Below are 24983 nucleotides of genomic sequence, written 5' to 3'. Positions count from 1 at the left end.
CTGCATGCTTGTTGACAATACATGCTTTTTGGGCATTGCTGATCTGCTGTGTTTTCTGATTAAAGTCTGCTGCACTGAACACTTAGCACTATAAATAATAACTGCATTGATCTATTTTAATTATATTTCAATAGTTGAAATAGACATAGTAGATTCATAATGAATCATCATATCACCAAACATAAACGCACCATGTCAACATGTTCTGCATTTCCACAAAAGAGGCCTTGCACGGAATGTTTGTGTAGTAAAGGCAATGGAATGGTTGCTATGTATACATTATATGTATAGATTATCATATCAACACATAGTGCTGTGTCTTATTACTGAATGTTATAAAGAAGTCACAACGGAACAGTAATATCATGCTTTTCAGCAGTGTTTTACCAACTACCACTGCACACAAATTAGGCATTTTCTTTTGAAAGTGGTTACCAACGGTTACAGGCAGCCATACTGGAAGAAACAGAACAACACAGACTTTACAGTTTGTGTTTAGCCTATAGGTCAGATATACAGGCCTATATTGTTAGGGCTCAACTCATTGTGAAGTAAAGTATCTTAGAATGTGGTGCAGTAGGCTGCCAGCTACATTTTTGATGCATTCAGAAGAAATAGCTCAAGGAATGAAACATACTATGTTGTCAGAGTCATACTTGTATTATTATCTTGTACCACAGTGAGGTACCGATACATGTAGCTCATGGTGAGACCATGCCGGTTTGTGTCATCTGTTTATGATCAGTAATAAATAACCCAAAGAAGAGGAAACCTGCTCATGGAGACGACTCAGCACCATCAGAAAACACCTCTCACCGTATAATTGTATACTGGCATTACCATGATTAAAAGTTATGCCAAATACATGTAAAAAGGATTATATGCAGGTATGTACAGACAGATGTGTATGAATGTGTGGGTGTGTGTATATATATATATATATATATATATATATATATATATATATATATAATATAAACATATATTGTAACATTGTAGCATCGAACATTGTACATATGTCTAAACTGATCACTGTGACCTCTTTTTTTTACTTCTAATTTTACTATGTTTTTATTTCATACTTATCTTGTCTTGCACAGTCTCTGGAGCGCAACAGTAAGAAGCATTTTGTACAAAAGTATTCTGTACTTCTGTATGACAACTATTAAAGAAACTTGAAACTTGAAACTTAAGTCAAAGCAGTGACAGATGTCACGAAGAGAGCTAAATTTAAGGTGCACAAAATCATTGTCTTGGAAAAATGCAGTTTCATGTCGATTATTGCTTGGCTGATAATCTCAAGTGTGGCTATGGAGTTTTGCTAAGATAATATACAATTTCGTTATTATGGCTTTTGCGCGCAAATAGCTTCCTGTGCGCGGGAAATGTGCGACAAAGCATCTCAACCAATCGTATACAAGAAGCCACGCAGCTGTATTTGCACAATTTGACCTATAAAAGGGCAGCAGTGCGCTTCTGTTTCCACATTCGTTGCTGTTTAGTTCCGATTGATCATCATGCCTGAGCCAGCCAAGCCAGCGCCCAAGAAGGGCTCCAAGAAAGCCGTCACCAAGACGACCGCCAAGGGAGGCAAGAAGCGCAGAAAGTCCAGGAAGGAGAGTTATGCCATTTATATTTACAAAGTCCTGAAGCAGGTTCATCCCGACACCGGCGTTTCCTCCAAAGCCATGGGGATCATGAACTCCTTTGTTAACGACATCTTTGAACGCATCGCTGGAGAAGCCTCTAAACTGGCTCTCTACAACAAGCGTAGGACCATCACTTCCAGGGAGATCCAGACCGCCGTCCGCCTGCTGCTCCCCGGTGAGCTCGCCAAGCACGCAGTGTCCGAGGGAACCAAGGCTGTGACCAAGTACACCAGCTCCAAGTAAACCCCTGTTGAACCCTTCATATCGAAACCTAAAGGCTCTTTTAAGAGCCACACACAATGTCATGAGAGAGCTGTTCCTATTCTATCCTTTCTACAAGATATTAGTTCATTTTCTCCAGGTTTTAAATTGCCATGTCAATAATTGACCTCACATTACCACTGCCACAGTTCTGCCCTTTCAATATAAAGTTCTACATTTTATTTTAACATTAGCATTACATGTTCCTGATATCACTGGTGGCCATATTCAAACTCATCTACTCAATAACTGTCAAAATAGAGTAATGTCTGAGAAACTGTTTAGGGTTTTGGAAGTGTGAGATAATGTACTTAAAGTTTATTTCCTTGTTTCTACAAAAACTACAGCTAGTTTCAATATCAATCTACTATCTAGAAAAGCAGGTTTTAACGGGAAGCATCACTGCATTATTTTGAATTACTGATTTAGTCCATAACTTCATTGCTGTATTGTAGTTCTGTTAGAATTACATAGCTGTAGTTTGGGGCAATAACAATGGAGAATATATTATATATTAGATTAGATTCATATGATTGGATTATTGGATTATATATTGTAATTTGTAACTATATTTATTGTAGGGCAAATATAACAGAGGGATACATACCCTCATCTTGCACATTGTTGCCCATTATGTGCATGTCCAGAGTTAATTATAACATGTACCATGTACCATGCCTTCTATTGTACCTCCCCTCCCCATGCTGCCTGCATTTTCCCAAGGGGATTAATAAAGGAATATCATATTTTATCAGAAAGTGGGCTAACTTCTAGTCAGTTAAATTAATAGTGAAAGTTAAAGTACTATACCTGATTGCCTAGAGTATGATTTGTTATCCATACTGTTCTTACTCTGAACTCTTGCCTATACTACTGTCTTACACTGTAATCACTACCTACATGATAAAACTATATTTTACATATAACTATGATAGCACGTGCAATAATGCTGCATATATATATATATGTGTACTATATCCCTTATACTCTTAATAGTTATACCACTGGCCAGTATGACTTAATACAGGTGTCTTTATACCTGTAACACTGTACATATATCTGATCAGCATTATTACTTACTCAGTGGTACTCATTTATATACAGTTAAATCACATGTACATTCCTATTGCACTTTACTGTTTACTCTGGTTAGACGACAATTAATTAACTATTTAATCTTATCTGATGTAAAGTAGTAGTTAAAACACTCATTTGGCTGTGGGGGGCCAGGGCAACACTCAAATTGGATCTAAGGAGTCAAACAAGGTAATTATTGTAGAAGCTAAACTTTTCTCCACATAATTATTCTTTATGGGACAATGACATACATTCAGAATAATACTATTCAGCAGGAGGTGATTTGACTGTCAAATACCATTCGTTAAGTCATGCTCCCAGGTAGAAAGTAAAACAGAAATGGCAGTACATTTAACTAGTCATTATAGGCATGGTTAGATTTGCTCAATAGCTCAAATTCCTGGTCAAGAGTGAGCCCCAACACGTTAGTGTAGGAGTAGACATTGCAGCATAGGATGCAGCATAGGATGCAGCCAAGAGTTATTGCCTTCTCGGTAAGAGGTGGGTGGCTCTGAAAAGAGCCTTTGTGGGGTTTGTCGAAGAGGCTAAATAATTTACTTCTTGGCAGCCTTCTCAGTCTTCTTGGGCAGAAGGACAGCCTGGATGTTGGGCAGCACACCACCCTGAGCGATGGTCACTCCTCCCAGCAGTTTGTTGAGCTCCTCGTCGTTACGCACGGCCAGCTGCAGGTGACGGGGGATGATACGACTCTTCTTGTTGTCACGGGCAGCGTTTCCAGCCAACTCCAGGATCTCAGCGGTCAGATACTCGAGCACAGCCGCCAGATAGACCGGGGCACCGGCTCCAACACGATGAGCATAGTTGCCTTTACGCAGCAGTCTGTGGACACGACCCACGGGGAACTGAAGCCCGGCACGAGAGGAGCGAGTCTTGGCCTTAGCTCTGGCCTTTCCTCCGGTCTTCCCTCTTCCAGACATGTTTATTATTCTCTTACGTTTAGCGAGTTAGCAAATGAACAGTGAGTTGGAGAGCCGCCTTTTATCTTCAGGCTTGTGTTTTCTCACCCAATCAGGAAAGACGTTTTGTGGGCGGAGCGTCCATAAGACCAGTCCTCCAATCATCGTGGGAGGTGTAGGCGGAGTAACGAACTCATAAACAAGGTATAGGATAAAGGTATAGAGATATGTGATGAAGTCGAGGTCGACTATTCAGATCCTAATAATGAACCTGCATAATATGTGTTCACATCATCATTTGATTATTGTGATTATCCAGATGATAAAGCCTGCTGCTGAGTTGAATGCAGGTTCTATTCACCATAATCCTGCGCCACTATGCTCACTGACTCTGAGCTCAACCAGTCGCTTACAGGAAGCCATGCAGTAAAATTAGCATACTATAATAAAAGCAGCAACGCCCTCTGGTCTGAGTAGGGTAAATCTGCAGTGCCGCAGACAATAGCATAAATCTGCAGTGGTGCAGCCACATACGTCTGGGCGGGGCTTCGGGGCTTGCACTGTGTGTGAGGCGGGCCTTCGGGGCTTGTACTGTGTGTTGCAGTGCGTGGGCGGGGCGTCGGGGCTTGTACTGTGTGTTGCACTGCTGCGCATGTGGATGAGCTCTCTCTCTCTCCCTACGTGTTACTAATCTTCGACCTTAGAGAGCCCGCGCCACACAGAGAAAATGTCTACCGATAAAGTTTTAGCACTCAGAGCGCCGCTGTACTTATCCAAATGGTGGGCCTGCTCTCACCACCAACCGTGCGTGTGTTAAGTTGGCCGTCGGGAGATCCCGCGATAACAGGCAGCGGGGCTGGGTAGACGCTGGACAGGTGACTGCTGGTTATTTTTCAATGAAGAATAATGAATGCTTAAAGTAATACTATATAGGTTAATTAAACCAGAGCTAGAAAGAGCTAGAAAAAAACAGACTCTTATACTCTCACCTGCCTCCAACAAAGGCTCTTATAAGAGGCCACACACTCTGTCATGAGAGAGCTGTTCCTATTAGGTTTTTGTCTAATGTCTGCAAGAGAAAGTAATTTTTTGCAATGGGTGGGTTTAAATGTACATGTATTTGTTAGTGGTATCTAGAAATTTGGAGAGGGCCAAGACACAAAGTTGCCTCCTTGCCTACATCGGTGATCTCAGTCCTGCCCCTTCAATAGGAAATTTCACATTTTAGTTGTATAGCACTTTTCAATGTACTCAACAACCCTTTAGAAGAAATGGATTATAATCTAGTCATTCAATTATAAAAGCGGCACAATGTACAGACATATATACAGCCGTTTAAAGCCCAACAAAATTGTATTACTGATTCGAATGTAGTGGAATCGTGTTCCAATTAACTGGACCACAACAAAAAGGCATTGTAACCCTAGTTATTCTACCTTGACAGGGCTTTCAGTTTGAGATGCGTGATGGATTCGTGTTCGTCTTGTTAAGCCTGGGAAGAGAAGTAGCCTAATTATGAGAGATGGCTATTAGATCTGATAATATTATTATTTAAATAGTTTTTATTGTTTTTTTTTAAGGTTCAACAACATTATATACATACATACATACAACAAACATACATACAATACATGACTACATATAACCACACAATACCAAAAAAAATGAAGTAAACTAAAAGAGAAAAAGAATAATAAAAGAAAATTGCATCGTTCTTATACAGGTTGTCACTTGCCATACAGAAATTGCCTATCTAATAAATCACTGTCTTATGCCTATTGCCTAAGAATCCTCAGCTGGGAATTTTAAATTAAAATAATCTAAAAATGGCTGCCAAACTTGGACAAATGTCTGGGTAGAGCCCCTGGTGGAGTATTTAAGTCTCTCAAGTTTTAGTTGTGCCATCACATCTTCGACCCAGCGTCGATGTGATGGAGGAATGGCTGACTTCCAGTTAAGCAAAATAAGGCGTCTAGCCAACAAAGAGGAGAAGGCCACAGCATCTGATTGAGCGACAGATACCTTAATTTCGCCAGGGAGCACTACAAAGACTGCAACCAAGTGGTTAGGGCTGATTTCCCTGTCACACATGAAGGACAAGGTTTCAAAAACAGAAGGCCAGAATCGGGATAGTGATGGGCATGACCAGAACATATGGCAGAGAGTGGCTGGAGCGAGTGATTCACATTCCTTTACAGCTGTGGGTAGGGCGTTCCACATTGATGTGGCATAATTGCAAAACATGTTTAGTCCCTTGTTTGAGCAGCCGAATCTGGGTTTAACATGATTTGTGGAGCTCCCTCTGGTGTTGTGGTCTTCACTGACCTTTGGGAAGTATTTTGACATGTACATGGGTACCTTAGTCGTGTAGTGTATCTTGTAGACCAGGCCCATTGCAAGTTGCTGTACTCTGTTGTCTACTCTAAGCCATCCTAGGTTGTCAAAGTGGGCAGGTGTGAGGTGGGTTCTAGGAGTAAGGTCAAGCAGTAGTCTGACCAGTTTGTTTTGTGATGTTTGTAATTTTGTTTTTAGCGCCTTTGACGTGCTTTGGTACCATGAGGTGCAAGCATAGTCGTAGTACCCTTGAATGAGTGCTCCTGCCAGAGTCTTCAGGGTATTCTTGTTTACCAGAGAGCAGATCCGGTACAAGAATCTAGTTCATTGGTTGACTTTTTTTTGTATTACATTGGATGCCATTTTGTCACAGGAGAGATTTGCCTCTAGGATGGAACCTAGGTATGTAATTTCATCTTTCCTTGTGACAATATTGTCACCCACTGTAACTGAGAAGCCGTCTGCCTTGCTGAGTTTGTTATTTGAACAGAAGAGAATGGACTGTTTTACCCAGGTGTAATGATAGTTTGTTGTCAGCGTGCCATGGGCAGATTTTGCCTAGTTCCGAGCTGAGTTTTTTTTTTTTTTTTTTTACAACATACATGACTTTATAACATAGGGACATACATGACATACAGGTCATATTATATTGCTGTTACATTTGTGACATATACGATATGCAAATATACAGTACTATTACCCAGAGACGTTTTAGTTATTTAGAGACTTATTATGTTGCCCAGAGACTTATTCGAGGCTTATTATGTATCCAAAAATGTACCGGACTACGACATAACGTTAGACGTTTTTATTGCATGCTCAACCAGTGCACAACAACACACCAACCCAACTGACGTTACCACAACACTTGACGGTATTTCACAGCCCTGTCGTAAGAAGACCACCGTGCCGTTAAAGGTTGTAAGAATCCAAGCGTCTGGTCGGAGGGCGTCTATACTTTCCACAAGCAAGTTGTCCTTCCGCGTTGCTCTGATAGGCCACTGACCGCCCCTGCCTACGCTAGTTTTGCCCCACGCCGGTATGAGCGTAATAATAATGAGCAGCGTTAATAATGTGAGAGCGAGCCTCGTAGAAATAATAATAATAATAATAATAATAATGCGAGAGCGAGCCTCGCACACACGCAGGCTGAAATGGGTATCGTAGAACATGACATATTAGCATGACATCTGATTTATGAATGCCAATACTAAAGATTAGGGACAAACACACGCAATTGGCACAAGTGTAAATCATGGATTAGTCACTCAGTTTTAACATCGGCCTGCGTAGCTCAACTCGTTTGTCAGCTGGCTGTGGAGCCTATGGTCACAAGCTCAAATCACTCTTAGTTCAATTGAAATAACGTATTGTATTGTTTTCATTTCTCTATATTAACGTGATTCCATCAACACATTAACAACACCCTTAGCTGTTATAACTATGTACTAAAATGTACCTCTGCTTTGGCTTGGCTGAATAGCAGTGATCGTCCATCTTAGTTAGTATAGCGATGCACGGCGGTAGCGAGTTAGGCGTTAGTTAGAGTTAGTTGATAGTTAGTTGCTAGTTACGGCGGCGGTAGCAGTATGCATATTGATGCACGGCGTATATTGATGCACAGGCGGTAGCGCGGCGTGTATTGATGCACGGGCAATAGCGAGTTAGTTGATAGTTAGAGTTAGTTGATACTAGTTAGTAGTATATTGATGCGCGTAGGTATTAATAAATCAGATGTCATGCTAATATGTCATGTTCTACGATACCCATTTCAGCGTGCATTGCGATACCCATTTCAGCGTCCATTATTATAATGTCTACGACGTTCGCTCTCGCATTATTATTTCTACGCTGCTCAATATTACGCTCATACCGGCGTGGGGGCAAAAAGCTAGCGTAGGTCAGTGGCCAATCAGAGCAACGCGGAAAGACAACTTGCTTGTGGAAAGTATAGACGCGGTCAGAGGTGTTCCTGTTTGCAATAATCCCCAGCATGCATTGCACGTGTATAATACATTAAATATAAATGTAACTTTATTTTCAACAAACAGCGTTTCATTATAAAGATATACATTGCATGTTGACAGCTTGTCAGATTGAGGTTAAACTGTCTCCGAACGAGCGACAAAATGAAACAGAAGTGTCCTTTCTATCTATTTAAGTTCTATAGCAGTGACTTCCTACACAAAGAGGCGCTGGAGACTTTCCCCGCGCAGTCCACTCCGCCATCAGCCCTCCTCCTATTTTCACGAAGGGGGGGGGGGGTAATTCTAATAACCAAATACACGAAAAAAATACATACAAAGCATCAGCATAATAATCATACGGGTCTACAATGATGTCCTGTGTTAATCAGGTGTTATACACAACATTAAAACCATTTGCGCATCTAAAATAATGATGCATCAAATGATCTAACTCCTACTGGATATTTTTATAATCTCACCCCTTCCAAATTGGTAATCTTTCCTAGAGGGTGGTTTTAGTATCGTGTATATATATATAGGTTTTATCTTTATACGCCTCACTTGCGTCTCACACTATATTGATTAAATAAAGTACAAAATAATCTAAAGGCCCAGACATGTATGAGGAAACAGAATCTGCTCGTTCCATGGATCATGTGGGTGGCTCTTAAAAGAGCCTTTGGGTTTTGGATACAACGCAGTGAGGAGTTTAGCCGCCGAAACCGTACAGAGTGCGTCCCTGTCTCTTCAGAGCATAGACCACATCCATGGCGGTCACGGTCTTCCTCTTGGCGTGCTCGGTGTAGGTGACGGCATCACGGATTACGTTCTCCAGGAAGACCTTCAACACACCGCGGGTCTCCTCGTAGATCAGACCGGAGATACGCTTCACTCCACCACGACGAGCCAGACGGCGGATGGCGGGTTTGGTGATTCCCTGGATGTTATCACGGAGCACTTTGCGGTGACGCTTAGCGCCTCCTTTTCCAAGTCCCTTTCCTCCTTTTCCGCGACCAGACATTTTCACGAATAGATGATGATCGAATGTCTCAGTTGGCCAAACCCATGCGTATTTCAAGCCTATCTGAGGACGTTGTTGAGGCCAACGAGCACCGAGACAGAGTGTGGGGGGAGGGTTTGAGGTTTGGCCAATAGGGTTCCTCTGCAAGTTTGTCTTCTTGGCCCCAACATACACAACATTGATTAATTGATTGATTGAAAATTGTATTAACAGATTGCAGAATGGGTACAGTACAGTATGGCTCAATACACACAATTGTTAAGGGGATGCAGACCAGACAAAGACTTTCTTCTTGTTTAAATCAGGGTCCACCATTTTCAATTAACCATAACATTTATGACCTACACGACATACAGATATACAGTACTGTTACATCCAGACATTTATGACATACAAGAACAAGAATGAAACAAGAACGTATTCAACCCTCCCCATCTCCCTTTTTCCTTTCTATAATTAATTTTTAAATGACTAATCAATAAAGTAGTTTTAAGTTGTGATGAAGAGGAATCATCAGAAGTGGAAACATTTGCTTCCCTACTCCGACCCTGGCCTCCTGAACCTGTCCAAACCAGGTCTGTAATGAGGGATATAGCAATACCGCGCCTTATGGACTGCTACCTTATTTCATTGAGCTGTAATTAACACAAGACACGGATGACCATATTCAAACTACTTTACTCGACTGTAAAACTTTGAATTTCCCTATCGAGGTCAATGTAATGTGTTGCATCATGGGGGTCAGTCGGTCCTATGGTCCCACAGCCCCATATTTTCTTTTCACTCAAAATGTAGGGCCTATGTTCCCACATTTCTAAGATGCTTCTCAGAATGAGGCCCCATGTTTCGGACGAACCTACTAGGATAGGACAACCTTGTTGCCCATTATGCGCATGTCCAGAGTTAATTATATTGTATATTGTTTACACTGCCTTTTTATACAATTTTTACTTCTCCACTGTAATGTAATTCTGTGACCTGTATGTATTATACTACCTGTACCTCCCCTCCTGCTATAACAAATGTCCCCAAGGGGATCAATAAAGGAATATCTTATTATGCAATTTGCAGTCTGTTCTGCTTTAGCCCTACTGTAGCCAACACGATGCTAGTCTAAATATCAGAATTAAAGTGATGATTTTAGTATAACTGGCATGTTGAAATACTGAGTTAATGGAATGTACTTTTCATGATTACGGTGGTAGCTCTTAAAAGAGCCTTTGGGCTCTATATACAGATTACAGCATGCACAAACATAAATTGACCATAATGACAGCAATTTGTTTATTTCCAAAATTGTTGGGCCTTTGTTGAGCTCCGCGTCGTTACGCATGGCCAAATGGGTCATGTTTTGTAGCCGTGCCTGTTTCATATAAATTGTGGGGGTCCATAGGAGCCTTTTGTGAGAGTCAATGTTCCACTTGTTCTGTAGAATATAATGGTTGCTTTTGTAGATATTTAATGTGAGGTAGTGGGGAACATAATTATGTGCCAACAAATGATCCAAACCGGTATGAATACATGAAATTACATTAATGTGCTGTTTCCACTAATGGGCCATCACCCGTAGTCATTCCAATAGTGTCATAGCGGTCATTTACGCACGAACATAAATGCATCATAATGATAGCAATTTATGTATTTCCACAATAAAGGGCTCAACTCGTTGCGGTAAAGTATCTGCGTTAGTAGGACCCACTAATCAAACCGGTCTTAATAACAATCAACATTCTCCAATTAAGAACCTATATCTGATCTATATTTTATATAGATTTTGTTGTGGTATATTCTCCATATTTATATAATATATAAAGTTGCATTTGCTTTGTTGCCGTGCTGGAAGTATCTCGTGGAAATCAACCATCCCAAAATTAATACTAAGTTATATACTTCGATAAGCCCCCTTCACTTCCACACACACTAGAGTATAATATTGCTTTTCATGAAAGAGGTGGGTGGCTCTTAAAAGAGCCTTTTGTTGAATTAAAGACAACGTTCTGTTCAAATGCTTATCTCCTCTTGGGAGCTGCCCTCTTAGCTGCTATTGGTTTGGCAGCCTTCTTAGCTGGGGCCTTCTTGGGCGCAACAGGCTTTTTCACCTTCTTTGGGCTCTTGGCCGCTACCTTCTTGGGACTCTTGGCCGCTACCTTCTTGGGACTCTTGGCTGCTACCTTCTTGACTTTCTTGGGAGACTTCTTGGCGGCAGCAGGCTTCTTAGTTGCTGCCTTCGCGGGCTTTTTGGCCACAACAGGTTTCTTGGCTGCTGGCTTCTTGGCTTTCGGAGAGACTTTCTTTGCGGGCTTTTTGGCTTTAACCTCAGCCTTGTTGATCTTGAAAGAGCCGGAGGCTCCGGTACCCTTGACCTGGACCAGGGTTCCCTTTGTCACCAGACTCTTGACAGCGGTCTTAACGCGGGCCTTGTTCTTGTCCACGTCATAGCCGCCGGCAGCCAGAGCCTTCTTTACGGCAGCCAGAGACACACCGCTCCTCTCTTTAGAAGCAGACACTGCCTCGACGACCAGGTCACTGACGCTGGGACCTGCCTTCTTGGGTTTGGGAGCTGCCTTCTTCTTAGCGGCCTTAGCCGGAGCGGCGGAAGCTGGAGCTGGAGCGACTTCTGCCATCTTGACTCGTTCTGTCTCAGGTTCAACACAAGTAGAATTATGATATTGAAGCTCAGTCAGAGGGCTGGTCTTAAACACTACATGAAAGCCATGTAGACTCAACCCACCCTGTCCTCCTCTGTGCTCCCAAAATGATCTGCCGCTTGTGTTTTCTCCTCGCCAAAAAAGAGCTCAAATACACAACTATGAATGAAATGGGTCAGCAAGCAGAAATATGTGCCATCAGAATTAAACCATTTGGAAACCCCTGGTGTGTTTGTGGACGCTTCAAACCACCAATTTGCGCCTTCACCATGGTGCGCAGCTATACCTTTCTCTGTTATTTATGTCTCACAATTCTTTAGATTGCATTATAATCCGACATAATCTCGTTTTCCAGCGAGCCGAACTACCTGACTAGAGACTGGGAGCAAGATTAGTAATCTGGGGTGACGCGTTTTGTTTTAAATTGATGCTTTTCAGGTGTTGGTAAACACACTGTTGCTGGTGGCCTGTAGCGTGGGTCACCTCGACTTCGTATGAGGGATGATCACCACCTTAGATCAGTGGAAGGTTTCACATGGCCTATATTAATTACAGCTAACATTTAATTAATTAATGTTGCAAAACATTTCATAACTCACACAAGAAACGTAGCTACATTTTCCTTTTGGGGGGGGGGGGCTAGTTTGTTGTGTACTTTAGACTGCTGCATGCTTGTTGACAATACATGCTTTTTGGGCATTGCTGATCTGCTGTGTTTTCTGATTAAAGTCTGCTGCACTGAACACTTAGCACTATAAATAATAACTGCATTGGTCTATTTTAATTATATTTCAATAGTTTAAATAGACATAGTAGATTCATAATGAATCATCATATCACCAAACATAAACGCACCATGTCAACATGTTCTGCATTTCCACAAAAGAGGCCTTGCACGGAATGTTTGTGTAGTAAAGGCAATGGAATGGTTGCTATGTATAAATTATATGTGAATGAATGAATGAATGAAAACTTTATTAACAGATTGCAGAATGGGTACAGTGCAGTACAGCTCAATACATACAATTGTTAAGGGGATGCAGACCAGAGAAAGACTTTCGTCTTGTTTCCACCAGGGTCCCCCATTTCCAATTCATCGTATTCATGTATAGATTATCATATCAACACATAGTGCTGTGTCTTATTACTGAATGTTATAAAGAAGTCACAACGGAACAGTAATATCATGCTTTTCAGCAGTGTTTTACCAACTACCACTGCACACAAATTAGGCATTTTCTTTTGAAAGTGGTTACCAACGGTTACAGGCAGCCACACTGGAAGAAACAGAACAAAACAGACATTACAGTTTGTGTTTAGCCTATAGGTCAGATATACAGGCCTCTATTGTTAGGGCTCAACTCCTTGTGAAGTAAAGTATCTTAGAATGTGGTACAGTAGGCTGCCAGCTACATTTTTGATACATTCAGAAGAAATAGCTCAAGGAATGAAACATACTATGTTGTCAGAGTCATACTTGTATTATCATCTTGTACCACAGTGAGGTACCGATACATGTAGCTCATGGTGAGACCATGTCGGTCGGTGTCATCTGTTTATGATCAGTAATAAATAACCCAAAGAAGAGGAAACCTGCTCATGGAGACGACTCAGCACCATCAGAAAACATCTCTCACCTTAGAAATGTATACTGGCATGTCCATGATTAAAAGTTATGCCAAATATGTTATGGTTTGTAACCGACCCCAATCGCACAACACAAGACAGGTATGATGGTTTGCCAAGAAACAGATATTTATTGAACAACAGGGAAATACAGGGAAAAGGGCACTGTCCCTTTAAGGGAGAATCACAAATACAGGAATATAATATGAGGGGAAGGAAAAGTGCCTTTAAGAGGCGGGCAGGAAAAGGGAACACCTTGGGAAAGTAAGGGAACGCCTAAGGGAAGGTTAAGGGAACGCCTTGGGACAGAGGAACTAGAGACTAGGTAAACCAGGGACAAGGAGAACTAGGGAGAGAGGACTAGGGAACTAGGAGAGCTAGGGATAGAGGACTAGGGACTAGGAGAACTAGGGATAGAGGACTAGGGACTAGGAGAACTTGGGATTGAGGACTAGGGACTAGGAGAACTAGGGATGGAGGACTAGGGACTAGGAGAACTAGGGATAGAGGACTAGGGACTAGGAGAACTAGGGATAGAGGACTAGGGACTAGGAGAACTAGGGATAGAGGACTAGGGACTAGGAGAACTAGGGATAGAGGACTAGGGACTAGGAGAACTAGGGATAGAGGACTAGGGACTAGGAGAACTAGGGATAGAGGACTAGGGACTAGGAGAACTAGGGATAGAGGACTAGGGACTGAGGAGAACTAGGGATAGAGGACTAGGGACTAGGAGAACTAGGGATAGAGGACTAGGGACTGAGGCCCGCGGAGGCGGGCTGGGGTACAGGGAGGAACTGGGGACTGGTGGGAAAAACATCTGGGCCGCTCTGCAGGACAGAGGAGAGAGTTAATGCACAAAAGGGAAAAAACAGAGCAGGTGCAGAACAGTCCAAATAACAAAGTGAACAAAGTAATAATATCTTCGTGTGACAAACACACAGGGGGAGATGTAAAGTCCAAAAATACTATTCTAAGTGAGAACCAAAAACAGAGGCATTACGCTGGGAGATGAAATGTCCAAACTAACTAACAGAGGCAATACGCTGGGAGATGAAATGTCCAAACTAACTAACAGAGGCAATACGCTGGGAGAGTGACATCACAATCAAAACTCACCCAGGCGTATGCGTAAAGGTACAGGAACAGCAGCGGGAACGGGGGCAAGGGCACTACGCTGAGTGAGTGACATCACAATCAAAACTCACCCAGGCGTATGCGTAAAGGTACAGGGACAGCAACGGGAACGGGGGCAAGGGCACTACGCTGAGTGAGTGACATCACAATCAAAACTCACCCAGGCGTATGCGTAAAAGGTAACAGGGACAGCAGCGGGGCGAGGGCATCGCCACCGGGTGGCTGGCTGTCCGAGCCGAGGGACAGAGTGCTGGAACAATGGCGGTGGCGAGGATGTCGTCCACCGGGTAGCCGCTGTCGGAGCCGAGGAACAGAGTGCGCGCCACACCTTGGTGTGCGCGTCGGAACAGAGAGCTGGAACAGTGGCGGTGGCGAGGATGTCGTCCACCGGGTAGCCGCTGTCGGAGCCGAGGAACAGAGTGCGCGCCACACCTTGGTGTGCGCGTCGGAACAGAGAGACGCCTCGGGGTGCGTCTGCGAGGAGGAGTGTGCCAAGCACGAAGGTCTGGAAGATGCGCGTCTGTGCGCTGGTACGGAGGAGCGTGCCAAGCTCGAAGGTCTAGGAGATGCGCGTTGCGCGCTGGTCTGGAGAGCGTGCCAAGCTCGAGCGTCCTTGGAAGATGCGCGTTGCGCGCTGGTCTGGAGAGCGTGCCAAGCTCGAGGGTTCTTGGAAGATGCGCGTTGCGCGCTGGTCTGGAGAGCGTGCCAAGCTTGAGCGTCCTTGGAAGATGCGCGTTGCGCGCTGGTCTGGAGAGCGTGCCAAGCTCGAGCGTCCTTGGAAGATGCGCGTTGCGCGCTGAGGACTGGAGAGCGTCTGCGCTGGTCTGGATGTGCGTCAGGACGAACAGCTGCGCGGGGGTCTGCAGTGGAACGCTGGGGTGCCTCCCGTGGAAGTACAGGGAGCGCAGACCAGTCTCCCCCACAGGCAACGGCGACAGCTGGCGAAGGCTGGAGCAAACATCTCGACGCCGGAGAATGGAACAGCATAGGCAGACAGAGGATCTCCCGAAAGAGTCTAGATGTTTAGAGAATATGACTCGGCAAGTATACAACACGACCCCACGCCAAAACGAGGGGAAGCGCCCTGGTATTTAAAGCCCACAGGGGGACTAATTAGCCTGCCACCACAGGTGCGAGAGATAATAGAATATCAAACAGGTGTGGCCACTAAGGGTAAGGAACGAGAGGGTGGGGGCTAGAGAGAGTGAGTAGGGAATTCCTAACAGTAGGCTTAAAGAAGACAGAGAATAGGGAATTCCTAACAGTAGGCTTAAAGAAGACAGAGAAAAGGTAGTGAGCAGCGGGCAAAACCTCACAAAATACATGTAAAAAGGATTATGCAGCTGTATGTACTGACAGTGTGCGTGTGTGTGTGTGTGCACGTGCGTTTGTGTGTGTGTGCACGTGTGTGCGTGTATATTGTAAGTCAAAGCAGTGGTTATTATGGTTTTGCGCGCAAATAGTTTCCTGTGCGCGGGAAATGTGCGACAAAGCCTCTCAACCAATCGTATACAAGAAGCCACGTAGCTGTATTTGCACAATTTGACCTATAAAGAAGAAGCAGTGCGCTTCTGTTTCCACATTTGTTGCTGTAGAGTTCCGATTGATCATCATGCCTGAGCCAGCCAAGCCAGCGCCTAAGAAGGGCTAGAAGAAAGCCGTCACCAAGACAACCGCCAAGGGGGGCAAGAAGCGCAGAAAGTCCAGGAAGGAGAGTTATGCCATTTATATTTACAAGGTCCTGAAGCAGGTCCATCCTGACACCGGCGTTTCTTCCAAGGCCATGGGGATCAAGAACAAGTTGCAGGTTGAAAAAACCCTCAGCTCGGAACTAGGCAAAATCTGCATATGGCTCGCTGATGACAAACTATCATTACACATGGGCAAAACAGAGTCCATTCTCCTCGGTTCAAATAACAAACTCAGCAAGACCGACGGCTTCTCAGTTGCAGTGGGTGACAATATTGTCACAAGGAAAGACGAAATTACCTACCTGGGTTCCATCCTAGAGGCAAATCTTTCCTGTGACAAAATGGCATCCAATGTAATAAAAAAAGTCAACCAACGAACTAGATTCTTGTACCGGATCTCCTCTCTCTTAAACAAGAATACCCTGAAGACTCTGGCAGGAGCACTCATTCAAGGGTACTACGACTATGCGTGCACCTCATGGTACCAAAGCACCTCAAAGGCGCTTAAAACAAAATTACAAACATCACAAAACAAACTGGTCAGACTACTACTTAGACCTTACCCCCAGAACCCACCTCACCCCTGCCCACTTTGACAACCTAGGATGGCTTAGAGTAGACGACAGAGTACAGCAACTTGCAATGGGCCTGGTCTACAAGATACACTATACGACTAAGGTACCCATGTACATGTCAAAATACTTCCCAAAGGTCAGTGAATACCACAACCACTACACCAGAGGAAGCTCAACAAATCATGTTAAACCCAGATTCGGCTCAAACAAGGGACTAAATACGTTTCGCAATTATGCCACATCAATGTGGAACGCCCTACCTAAAGCTGTAAAGGAATGTGAATCCCTACCCACATACAAAACCGCTCTTAAAGAGCACCTACGGGAGGCTGCAATTCGAAACTGGCCACCATAAATGCCCAAAACCCCCACCACCTCCTAATAGACAGTCTCCTCCCCACCGCATGTATATATTCCCTCCCCGCCGTATGTATATCTCTCTCCCACCCACCCCCCCCCCCCTAATGTACAGTCCCCTCCCCATTATATGTATATACTCTGACAGGATCTAGGGGTAACAGTACTGTATATTTGAATACCGTTTATGTCACAAATGTATCAGTACTAAATACCTATATGTCCCTATGCCATAAATGTCATGTATGTTGTGTATGTCATAAATGTCTATATGAATTGAAAATGGGGGACCCTGATGGAAACAAGACAAATGTCTTTCTCAGGTCTGCATCCCCTTAACAATTTTGTGTATTGAGCCGTACTTTATTGTACCCATTCTGCAATCTGTTAAATAAAGTTTTCATTCATTCATTCATTCATCATGAACTCATTCGTTAACGACATCTTTGAACGCATCGCCGGTGAAGCCTCCCGCCTGGCTCTCTACAACAAGCGTAGGACCATCACTTCCAGGGAGATCCAGACCGCCGTCCGCCTGCTGCTCCCCGGTGAACTGGCCAAGCACGCAGTGTCCGAGGGAACCAAGGCTGTCAGACTACTACTTGACCTGACTCCCAGAACCCACCTCACCCCTGCCCACTTTGACAACCTAGGATGGCTTAGAGTAGACGACAGAGTACAGCAACTTGCAATGGGCCTGGTCTACAAGATACACTACGCGACCAAGGTACCCATGTACATGTCAAAATACTTCCCAAAGGTCAGTGAATACCACGATCACAACACCAGAGGGAGCTCCAAAAATCATGTAAAACCCAGATTCGGCTCAAACAAGGGACTAAACACGTTTCGCAATTATGCCACATCAATGTGGAACGCCCTACCTAAAGCTGTAAAGGAATGTGAATCACTACCCACTTTCAAAAACACTCTCAAAAAATTCGAAACTGGCCCCTACAAATGTCCTAACCTAGTTGTACAGTAAATGACCAAGTAAGGCTTTGTCAGTATTCCAATGTACAGTGTAAAATGTGTGTGTGTCCCCTACCCAACCCCCCCCCCCCACCTCCAATGTACAGCCCTCACCCAACCCACCCAACCCAACCCCACCCATCCAACCTCCTCCAATGTACAGTTTCTACGCCAAATGTATATACACTCCTTTTCTGGACACTTTTGTATCACAAACAGTACTGTATTTGCAAATCTGATATGTCATAAATGTATAGATGTAGCAGTACTGTCTATCTGTATGTCATGTATGTCATATATGTTATGATGAATTGAAAATGGGGGACCCTGATGTAAACAAGACGAAAGTCTTTCTCTGGTCTGCATCCCCTTAACAATTGTATGTATTGAGCTGTACTGTACTGTACCCATTCTGCAATCTGTTAATAAACTTTTCAATCAATCAATCAACCAACTACACCAGCTCCAAGTAAACGTTCCTGTCCATCTAAACCCGTATCACCCAAAGGCTCTTTTCAGAGCCACCCACTTTGTTTTGAGAGAGTCAGTTATCCCAATGATCCGTCAAGGTCTGGTGACTAATGAATAAACGCATCCCTTTCAGTGGCGAATCCTTATGGAAGCCAACGGAAGCCATGCCTCCCTATTAAAATATGAATTAATATGAAATATGAAAAAAAAATATATATATAATTTTTTTTTAATATAGTTTAATATAGTTATTTTTCATCTGTGCATCTGTGTTATAATTTTTTTTTTTTTTTTTATGTCTCCCTCTTCTCCTTCTCACTCCCTCTAACACACTGTCAGACTCACTGTGCTCACTGCAGCTATAGAGAGGAGGCAGGGGGTAGGTCTCTTTCTCCAGCCTCAACCATGTGATTCATGTATCTAGAGTCCAAATCCGATCCTAGCCAATCAGATTCGAGCTGACTGCCACACCCTAAAAGTTTGAAACGGGGCTGTGAGAAGAATCCTGAGTGTGGCCTCCCCTCTGCACACCTCCCCTCTGCACTCTGAACATTGTATTAACCCGTGACTGCTCCCACGGGCCGAATATTGCCCCGATCCTCGCGAGATTAAATCCACGGGTACCTCTCGGCGTGCCGAAGCTTTTCCTAAATCACTTCCATCATCGAAAACGAGGGGAAAAGGTCCTAGACCATGTCTAGGATTCTGCCTGTCATATTGGGTTTCGCCACCAGATGGAGTAAGTGCTCTAGTAGGTGGAACAAGAGCCTTCCAATAGATTTTCAAATGGGAGAAGTTTGAAGTTAGGATTAATTGATTTTGGAAGTAAAATTTAGCTTTTTGGTTAAAGGTCAGGAGTTGGGTTGAGGGTTCGGGTTAAAGCAAGGTTGAGGGCTCCATATGCAGCTGTTTGCTATGGGCCTTTAATAGCATCTAACTTCTGACCACACACTCTTGGAGAGTTAACAGTAACAATCAATCAATCAAAACGTGACCATCTCACACGAAATAAATACATGTCAAACCTGATGTATGATAAACTGGTACGTCAGTCAGACTGGCACATTTAGAATTAATAGTTAAATGCATGTTTAATTTGGGACCACAATCCTATATTTTCTAAAAAAAAGTGCATCTAATCTTGTTGATGGTAGATTGATAATCGATAGATTGTAGATAGATAGTAAATATATAGTAGATAGACATGGGGCTGAAGCTTGCTAGAGGCGTTCGTTAGTGAAATTATTGATCTGGGTGTAGAGAGGATATGATATTTTAATATGAACTACATAGATATATATTAACACATTTCTGTTTGTTGGGAACCGTTTATGGGTAAAATGTTTATGAAAATAAATGGTTTGATGGCTAAACACACCTAGGAACGTTTCTGCAGAACCAATCAACACTCATTACATCATCAAATTACTTGATGTCTCCCAATGGCATTCCTCCAGCTCAGTGGACAGTGGACTTTGGAACCAAGTACACCAGCTCCAAGTAAACCCCATTGAACCCTTCATATTGAAACCTTAAGGCTCTTTTAAGAGCCACACACTCTGTCATGAGAGAGCTGTTCCTATTATGTGTTTGGCTAATGTCTATGCAAGAGGGTAATTATCTGCAATGGTTTTAAATGTATTTGGTATGTCGACATTTCTGAGCCGGACATATACAGCCATTTAAAGCCCAACAAAATGTTATTACTGTGTAGTGTAAGATTCTGATCAAACTGGCCAGTATCACGTCTTCGTCTGTTTGGCTCTCCATCCAATTCCTCTGCGTTGTGTACTTTTAATGGTCCTGACGTCTCCGATACTGGTAGATAAGATCCTTATCTTCCCCCGTTAGTGCAATCCATAAACCATAATACTTCTCCACTTCCGTAAGAATTCGACACTTCGACACTGTGAGATACCTTATGAGGAGAAGCGTTGTTTTATTGCTATAAACAGAACCTCATAATCAGATGTTATCAGATGTTATCAAATTGTATCGTCCTTGAAGAGTCTATTCTAATGATCTCTCGGTGTGTTCAGAATTGTCCTTTTGTTATTCAGTCCAATAGTGGTCAGGCCTAGTCGTTAGCCTGAACCCTCCTCGTGTTAGCCGAAGCTAATGATGTCGTGGCATTCTCCCTCCTCCCCCCCCCCCCCCCCTCTCGTGATAAGAGGAGAGAGAGAGTCCTCTGTGTGATCTCAGTCCTACTCGCTCTCGGTCAGATTCTGGTCTGACTTACACCCGGAAACACCGTTCGACTCATAGATGTTCGTCGTCGCAACGACGGCCCCGCCTTCTGGTTGTCATGCGACGTGTTGTCATGACAACTGCATAACCTTTAACACTAATAAACTCACGTTTCATTAAGATGAACCTCTCTCCCTTCTGCCCTGGGAGACAGTACACTCTAATCTCAGATGTTCTTCTAAGGAATTCATAACAAAACCCTCGCTGACGCGGCCTGTGCCTGTGAAATCACTGGTCACCGTCACCGTCTTCCATGCACATTTCAATCACCGTTTTAGCTGTGGTCATCTCTCCCCAATCTATACATCACATACATTGAAAAAGCACCGTTTTCTCTCAATCCCCCCTTGATTCTTATCACCCCTTCAGAATCATAAATCATTATTTGGTTTTTCAATTAATTATGCCAAAAATAGCCTGTGGTTGAAGCAAACCAACCTCGTCTCTCGTGCACAAGAAACGAAGACGGCCCACGGTCAACCCAGTGATCCTGCTGCCTGATGTCTGTTTGCGCCCCCCTTCGTGCACAAAGGGAACCGAAACCGACCACCAAAACCAACAACATCCAACGACTCATAACCATTGGAGCCCCCCTGTCTGCTCCCAATAATTATATCCTGTTGTTCTACTGTTCTCCCTCTTATCTATACATCTATATATATATATATCCTTCTATACATATATCTTATATATGAATCCTCCATTTATATCTCATACTCCTAATCAATGAACACAGGACTTCTCGCTGTTGTCTCGTCTCTCGATCTCCTGATTGACTCTGAAAGGAAGTCCCTGTTTGTTCATGATTCACCGCCCGTGCTCTGTTGTTTCAAAACGCTCTCTACAACGTCTCCGCAGGGAAACCCCCTCCGATGTCCGCCTCGTTCTCCCCTGGGCAAACACCGCCTGCGACCGCTGGACTCCGCCTCGTCGGCCGTCTCCGCCCTGTCGGTCATCTCCGCCCTGTCGGTCATCTTGGTTGAGGCTCATCTCCACCGCCGTCGGCCCTCTCTCTCGTCGTGGACGGTCTGTGTACCAGGCTGCCGTGCCTGGCCCCTGCGGCTTCCTCCTCCTCCAGTCTGTCTCCTGGCCATCTCCATCGCTGTCGGTGTCATTCCCCCCTTGAAAGCAGAAACACAACACCGGCAGTCTTTCTGTACACTCGACCCTGTGTTTTCTATTAGTCTACCATGGCTTTGGGCCTGCAGCTCGTTCTCTATATATTTTTTCCCTCTGCAAGCCCCTGCCATGGCCACGCCCTTTCAGACTGTTGGACGGTGTGAGTGTCCTACAGCCCATGGCGCTATTTGTTCTCTATTAGTCCCCCACCTTCTCAACACCCATATCTAATCCTACAGGGCTGTTCCCTGTTTTGTTGTCTTCCGGCGTGACACCAGCAGCTAAACGATACCCACTCGGCGCTCTACGTTTGTCCCACGGGTGACCCCCAGCGCGCGCCAGTTCTTTCTGGTGACGTGTCCCCTCAAGACTCTGCCTATTTATTAGGTGTGAGAAGGCCCCACTGGAGATCGAACTCCCTCTTATTTCATAATTAAACTTATTTAATTAACCTGTATATCGATCTTATTATTATGATAATAACATACAACCGAGCATCGCTCTAACATACAACAGAGCAGGTTGGTTCCCTGCTCCTAACTCACATACGTACTCGTACTATCATCTAACATACAACAGAGCTGTCCGTCGCCCTATACCCTACGGGGCTGTCTACCGTCGCCCTGGAGCTGTCACCGTTGCTCTATACCCTACGGGGCTGTCTACCGTCGCCCTGGAGCTGTCACCGTCGCTCTATACCCTACGGGGCTGTCTACCATCGCCCTGGAGCTGTCACCGTCGCTCTATACCCTACGGGGCTGTCTACCGTCGCCCTGGAGCTGTCCCGTCGCTCTATATACCCTACGGGGCTGTCTACCGTCGCCCTGGAGCTGTCCCGTCGCTCTATACCCTACTTTGAGTTCCTTTACAAAGTTCTACATACACCACCGTGTATACACACAAGCAGTTGGTAATCTTGAAAAAATTAAACTCCTTAATTAACTTAAACTCTAAATATTCCCCTATGGGTAATGGAAACTCCCCAGCACTACCCCCCCCCCCTCCGCAATTAAACTCCTTAATTGAATTAAACTCTAAATATTCCCCTATGGGTAATGGAAACTCCCCAGCACTACCCCCCCCCCCCCTCCGCCCCTAGGTGGCGACCTACTCCTCCATTTGCCTGTATTATCCCACTGCCCCCCTAGATGGCGGCCAAAACTCAGTCTAGAGGATTGTAGGTGACATGTCACTTCCTGATTCTAAACCCCTCGTGGCTCTGCGGCCATTTTGACTCGGTGCAAATGGCTACTCTCTCAACAAACGGCCGCTGCCCTTCCTTCCAAGGCCTGAAAACACAGCTGTTTTTCCTCTCTTTCCTATCCATTATCAGGGGACGCTTTCTCAGACTAATACTCTTGCCTGATCGGACATAATACACACTGGTACAATCTCCTTTCGACTTTCCTTCTGTTATGAAAACAGTCCCGCCATAACAATTTTTCGATCTGATTCAAGCGCCCCCCCCCTCTCCTCATCTCGCATTTACCCTCCGTAAACCAAAACTGTGCAGCCTGCCTCGTTTGCTTTTCATTCTCTGTAGATAACACCCTCGATTTTCACCATGGCTCTCTGCTCATGTTATTACAGCTGGCATTCTCTGTGTCGAACTAGAAATGTTTACGTTTACGGATTCACTATCTGTTCGTTTTTATTTGGCTTAAAATCAAAACAACCGTGTGCACAGTGAACTCACATTTTTGATCGGAGCGCTGTTTCCCCTACAGCGCTGGTTCGCCTCCTGACCGCTCGACTCGCCGCTCTCTCCCAGGGCTGACCGGCCTTGCTTCGATCATGATTCTCCCACACATTGATGACTGTTGTCCACTGTCGCCCCATTATTGAAAAAGTCTTTATCCGTTGTTCTTATCTCTTGCAAATCCGGCTGTCATCAACAACCAACTGTTCCCGTTGTTTTAATCTCTTGCAAATCCGGGTCCCAACGGCACCAACTGTAAGATTCTGATCAAACTGGCCAGTATCACGTCTTCGTCTGTTTGGCTCTCCATCCAATTCCTCTGCGTTGTGTACTTTTAATGGTCCTGACGTCTCCGATACTGGTAGATAAGATCCTTATCTTCCCCCGTTAGTGCAATCCATAAACCATAATACTTCTCCACTTCCGTAAGAATTCGACACTTCGACACTGTGAGATACCTTATGAGGAGAAGCGTTGTTTTATTGCTATAAACAGAACCTCATAATCAGATGTTATCAGATGTTATCAAATTGTATCGTCCTTGAAGAGTCTATTCTAATGATCTCTCGGTGTGTTCAGAATTGTCCTTTTGTTATTCAGTCCAATAGTGGTCAGGCCTAGTCGTTAGCCTGAACCCTCCTCGTGTTAGCCGAAGCTAATGATGTCGTGGCATTCTCCCTCCTCCCCCCCCCCCCCCCCCCTCTCGTGATAAGAGGAGAGAGAGAGTCCTCTGTGTGATCTCAGTCCTACTCGCTCTCGGTCAGATTCTGGTCTGACTTACACCCGGAAACACCGTTCGACTCATAGATGTTCGTCGTCGCAACGACGGCCCCGCCTTCTGGTTGTCATGCGACGTGTTGTCATGACAACTGCATAACCTTTAACACTAATAAACTCACGTTTCATTAAGATGAACCTCTCTCCCTTCTGCCCTGGGAGACAGTACACTCTAATCTCAGATGTTCTTCTAAGGAATTCATAACAAAACCCTCGCTGACGCGGCCTGTGCCTGTGAAATCACTGGTTCCACCACCGTCACCGTCTTCCATGCACATTTCAATCACCGTTTTAGCTGTGGTCATCTCTCCCCAATCTATACATCACATACATTGAAAAAGCACCGTTTTCTCTCAGTAGAATGTAGTGGAATCCAGATCCACCGGTGGCAAAGCCCCAAGGAGGCGCCTCACGACCAAGGCTGCCCGTAAGAGCGCA

At 44.3% G+C, this 24983-nt stretch overlaps 4 protein-coding genes across 4 annotated transcripts; 1 reads left to right on the top strand and 3 right to left on the bottom strand.

Annotated features, from left to right (window-relative positions):
• Positions 1-1517: 1517 nt before the first annotated feature.
• On the top strand, positions 1518-1892 carry LOC311240649 (histone H2B-like; the record flags this gene model as incomplete). Its single annotated transcript, XM_084329221.1, has 1 exon — positions 1518-1892. The coding sequence occupies one exon, from the start codon at positions 1518-1520 to the stop codon at positions 1890-1892; it is 375 nt and encodes a 124-aa protein (XP_084185347.1).
• A 1649-nt stretch (positions 1893-3541) lies between these two features.
• LOC311240979 (histone H2A) lies at positions 3542-3925 on the bottom strand (the record flags this gene model as incomplete). The annotated part of the gene is made up of 1 exon (XM_084329616.1): positions 3542-3925. One exon carries the CDS (start codon positions 3923-3925, stop codon positions 3542-3544), a length of 384 nt encoding a protein of 127 aa, XP_084185742.1.
• Positions 3926-8914: 4989 nt separating this feature from the next.
• Positions 8915-9226, bottom strand: LOC311240985 (histone H4; the record flags this gene model as incomplete). Its single annotated transcript, XM_084329624.1, has 1 exon — positions 8915-9226. The coding sequence occupies one exon, from the start codon at positions 9224-9226 to the stop codon at positions 8915-8917; it is 312 nt and encodes a 103-aa protein (XP_084185750.1).
• Positions 9227-11235: 2009 nt separating this feature from the next.
• On the bottom strand, positions 11236-11850 carry LOC311240648 (histone H1-like; the record flags this gene model as incomplete). Its single annotated transcript, XM_084329220.1, has 1 exon — positions 11236-11850. The coding sequence occupies one exon, from the start codon at positions 11848-11850 to the stop codon at positions 11236-11238; it is 615 nt and encodes a 204-aa protein (XP_084185346.1).
• Positions 11851-24983: the final 13133 nt, after the last annotated feature.

The sequence above is a fragment of the Notolepis coatsorum genome (assembly GCF_963971535.1).
Source record: "Notolepis coatsorum genome assembly, chromosome: 14".
NCBI classification, from domain to species: Eukaryota; Metazoa; Chordata; class Actinopteri; order Aulopiformes; family Paralepididae; genus Notolepis; species Notolepis coatsorum.
The sequence above is the reverse complement of the archived record's forward strand: the minus strand, read 5'-3'. Positions and strand labels throughout refer to the sequence as shown.